At 32.0% G+C, this 4,836-nt stretch overlaps 1 protein-coding gene across 1 annotated transcript; it reads right to left on the bottom strand.

Moving 5' to 3' along the window:
• Positions 1-2,200: 2,200 nt before the first annotated feature.
• On the bottom strand, positions 2,201-3,978 carry LOC107003404. Its single transcript, XM_015201730.2, has 2 exons — positions 3,774-3,978; positions 2,201-3,115 (listed from the first exon to the last, which is right to left on the bottom strand). The coding sequence occupies exons 1-2, from the start codon at positions 3,825-3,827 to the stop codon at positions 2,459-2,461; spliced, it is 711 nt and encodes a 236-aa protein (XP_015057216.1). The 5' UTR covers positions 3,828-3,978; the 3' UTR covers positions 2,201-2,458.
• Between the last annotated feature and the right edge of the window lie 858 nt (positions 3,979-4,836).

Here is a 4,836-nt window from a genome sequence, read left to right as displayed (position 1 = left end):
TTGCTTTATTTAGCTTTACTTGAGCCGAGGGTCTAATTAGTAACGTCTTTACTGTCACAAGATAAAGGGTGAAGTCTGTGTACACCTCACCCTCCCTTGATAAGAATCCTAGATTTGTATTTTCTTTTTAGAACCTTCTTTGTTTTGCTTTACTTGAGCCGAGGGTTTATGAGAAATGTCTTTACCATCACAAAATGAGAGTGAAGTTTGCACACACCTCACACTCCCTTGATGAGAATCCTAAATTTGTATTTCCTTTTCGAACCTGCGCTATTTTGCTTTACTTGAGCGGTTGAGCCAATGGTCTATTTGAGGCAACCTCTTTACGGTCACAAGATAGGGATAAGTTCTGCGTAGATCCTATCCTCCCTAGACCCCACGGGTGGGATTACACTTGAATTATAGATCTGAATGATCTTTTTAGACATGAAAAATTGACCCTTGTTTTGTTAGTATTATTATTATTCCAATTTTCATGTGATTGTTAGATGTGTTAGTAAACCATATGGGTGTCTTAACAACAAAGGAATATGTAATGTGCAACATGTTAGTATGTTGACATGCTTTTAAAGGTCTGGTCTTTTGACTCAAAAACCACAATGGGATTATTTAAGCGTTTGGTTGACAGAGTTAGCCGATAGTGATATTATATCGTTTAACATAAAGATGGTCCTTGATGTATACTAGAATTTTGTCTTCTTTATTTATTTTTTTCTGTTGGCGAAAAGTAGTAGATATCTAGTGTAAAATGATTGAGACGTGTTGAAACTAGCTTGGACACCGCTGTTACAGAAGAAAAAAACGGATATTAACGCGATGTGTAGGTGTCTCGAAATATCGCCATCATTTTCAAACTTGAAAAACACATCTTTTTGTTAGATTTCTTTAACATGTCTCGTGATTGTATGATTAAATTAATGTTGTCATATATTCGCGCATTTTAGAGTCTATTTTTGGGTCGTTGTTTTCTGATAAGATTTTTTCTATTTCTGTAAGTTCGAATGTGAGAATCATTCCACCACGATTCATGTAGATATTAATCATTTTCAGACTTGCAAGATGTAAGCCCTTTGTATATAAGCTTTACAAATGATATGTTAGATTTATGGGAGTCTAACTGAACAAAGAAAATAAAAATCCTCTACGTAATTTGGTCTTTTAAAATGGTCAATTTAATTTTCTTCAAACTTGCTTCTCTTTTTGTCCACATTTTGTTACTTTTTCAAGAAAATAAAACATTATTAAGATGATTCAATTAATGTTGTCAAATGTGAATATGCATGTATTAAAAAAAAATATTATTCTCCATACTAATCACACCCTATGTATGATAAGAAAGCAAATAATTTGGTATTTGAGGTCATTCGAAAGATGGAAGACGTGACAGAGATTATAACGACTTGCAGGTTATTTCGGGACTTCAAAATAATCGAACTATTACTTTTGGATTTATTAGAGTAAATTTATATCTCTTTGCTTAGTAATCGTCTCTTTTCTATGCGTAATTTTCAATATTACTAGAGTTATTCGATAGTAACACTGATATGAATTAACAAGTACTATTTTATCGATATATATGTCTAAACACACATAAATTAGTAAAACACTATTACTATTATAAACACAAGAAAAAATTAAATATGTACTTAAAGTATGCAAAATTGAGCAAATATATCATTGGTACTTCTTGTGGGGGTTTGGTATGATAAACTCCCCCCTCATAATTTTTGTGAAAAAGAAAAGATTCTCTTAATAAATTAATTAATTTAAGAGAAAAGGTATAAATGATTAAGAGAGATACATCAAATCAAATTTAAATAATTAGTTTTTAACATTATATTAGAGTAGTAGATCCTAATTTTGATTTGTGGGTTCCCACTCAATTACTCACTCACCAGACAAGGTTGATACCTTAGACCCTTCTGGTTGTTGTTCTCTAACAACTCCATAGTCCACACCCCAAAGAAAAAAATAGTATTTTCTAATTTATAGGTAGAAGATTATTGATCCTCACTTTTCGAAGGTTCGAGTAATACTAAAAGATAAGTGAGAACGTCATTGATCGAAAAATCATAGAGATTAGGATTTCATTTCTTCTCTTTTTCCAAACTATCTAAGAACAAAAGAAAGAGAGTGAACTCACTATAGACAATGCAATTAAGCAAATTTGTATCAAGAATCATGATGGAGAGAAAAGAGATCACTCATCAAACTCTAAATGATTATAATAATATTGAAGGAAAGAGACAATCCAACCAACATACTATTACTAACCAAACCCAAAAAAAAGAAACAAAAAACTAAAAATAGCTCAAAACAATAATCTTTTTCTTCTTTCCCCTCACTCACTTTCCTAAACCAAACCTCTTCAATTTTGTACAAAAATTTCTAAAATCAGTTCTTTTTTTTTCTTACTAGTACTAAAAATTGTATCTTTTTTTTTTTTTCATTTGGAAACTCAAAGCACAACCCTTTGGTATTTGTTTCCAATGTTAGAATCATCAAAAAGAACACCACTACCCCTTTTCTTGTTTAGTCTTCCACAGTTGTTAAAAACATTAAAAATTGGATCTTGACATGGTATAACCACAGGGGGTGGTGGGATTTCATAGGAGTCCATTGGGGGTGGGGGGTGGCGCCATTGAGGTAAAGGACCAGCAAGAAGGAGTGTTTGTAAAAGTGGTCCTGCTTGCATAACAGCTTGTAAAAATTTTCCATTTTCAGGTAATGGTTTGTCTACAAGAATAGGCAAATCTTGTTGTTGTTGATCTTTTTCTTGTGGAGATGAAACAATGCTTTCATCACAATCTGAAGATGAAAATGATCTGTTTAGTATTGGTTCATCTTCAATGCTTGAAACACCAGATAATGGACCTGTTTGTTGAAACACCAGATGATGTTGTTGCTGCTGCTGCTGTTGAAACATGAGTTTTTCCAAGATTAGTTTTTGGCATTTCTCTTGAGCTTCATTTTTCTCATTGATGGTTCTGTTTAACAAATCTTTAAGCTGGTTTATTTCATCTTCTCTGATTTTTAGCTCTTCTTGAGCTTTCAACCTTGTGTTCTCCAGCTCCATTGTAGTCAGCAACAGTGTCTGGCTTAGCTCATCCATGCCCTGAAAAAAATTTCAAGAAAAACAAAACCCCATCAATATTTAGCTCACAAATTCCAAGAAAAGAGACCCCTTTTCAAGATTTTGAACTCAAATTTCAAGAAAAGAGAACAACTTTAAGATTTTACTCCCAAATGCAAGAAAAGAGAACCCCTTTCAAGATTTTGCAATCACATTTTAAGAAAACAAAACCCCATTAACACTTGGCTCCCAAATTCTAAGAAAAGAGACCCCTTTATAGATTTTGCTATAAAATTCCAAGAAAACAAAACCCCATCAACATTTTGCTCCCAAATGCAAGAAAAGAGAACCCTTTTACAAGATTATGCTATCAAATTCCAATAAAACAAAACCCCATCAACATTTTTCTCCCAAATTCCAAGAAAACAGAACCCCTTTCAAGATTTTGCTATCAAATTTCAAGAAAACAAAACCCCATCAACATTTAGCTCCCAAATACAAGAAAAGACAACACTTTTAACATTTTTGCTCTAAAATTTCAAGAAAAGAAAGCTCTTTTAACATTTTGTTCTCAAATTCCAAGATAAGAAAAACCCCATCAAGATTTTATTCTCAAAATTCCAAATGGCCATACATTACCCACAAAAACAAGATGATTGAAAATGCATAAAAATGTAGAGTAGTGAGAAACTATGCTAACCTTGCCTTGGCAGAAGTAAGTCCAATTAAGAAGAGTACTTCTTTGGTTATCCATAGACTAAAGTCTAATAAATTTAGTTAAATTTATGAATAATTTTTGGTTTTTTTTTATAATCTATAGAAGGAAGAAATATTTTTATTTAATAAAAAAAAAAAAGGCAAAAGTAGTGTGTAGAGAGAAAGGAGAAAAGGAAAGTAGTATTGTTACTTTGTTAGATTGCTCTGATTTGCTCCCTTATAAGGACTACTTTTTGACACTGTGTTGCTCATTTTCTCACTTGGCACTATGTGGACATTTTTCTTTGTGTAATTAACATAAAGGACAATAAGTTTTGGAACTTGACACTTTGGGTACAAAAAACCTCACAACCTACGACGACGATAACAAGGATTATATATTATTATCCAGTGTAATCACGTAAGCGAGATTTAGAAAAAATAGAATATATAGTGTATTTGTTGAATAAAGGTTATTTCGAATAGATTTTCGATTAAAAGATGTATTACCAGAACAAGCTAAAAAGCTCACAAACTATTTCTACAAAATTTGACTTGGTTAAAGATGATTTATGCACTTGTTAGAGCAACTTGCAAGTTGCAACCTTCTTTGCTTTTCCAAGTCTTTGTGAAAATTGGTTCCTTACTTCTATAACATCCTTTTCATGACAAAGGTTAAGAACAAGACATTTCTCTAGTCTAAGATTAGGGGATGTTAAGCTTAGATATTGATTATGCAATTCGCTTCAATAAATATATATGATTATGTATAACGAGACTAGAATATAATTCTTTTGAAAGACCTTTCATTTGTAGTTGATCGTGGTTCATTCGCAAGATTTTTCGACGTGATATGATTTTTAAATCTGGTGATCGAGGTATCTCAAAAATTGCTTGAGCATGTTCAAACAAGTATTGCATTTTTATCTCTTGATTCTCATAACTAAAATTTCTGACTCCATCATTAAATTAATCAACGAGACTCATACTCATACATGTGATTGTACGTACTAAACAAGTTTCTAATGAAGTTAGTCGAAGCAACTTCGTTTCTCTTTTGTATAATG

The sequence above is a fragment of the Solanum pennellii genome, chromosome 11, assembly GCF_001406875.1.
Source record: "Solanum pennellii chromosome 11, SPENNV200".
Lineage (NCBI taxonomy): Eukaryota > Viridiplantae > Streptophyta > Magnoliopsida > Solanales > Solanaceae > Solanum > Solanum pennellii.
Note: the sequence above shows the minus strand (reverse complement) of the source record. Positions and strands in the feature narration are given on the sequence as shown.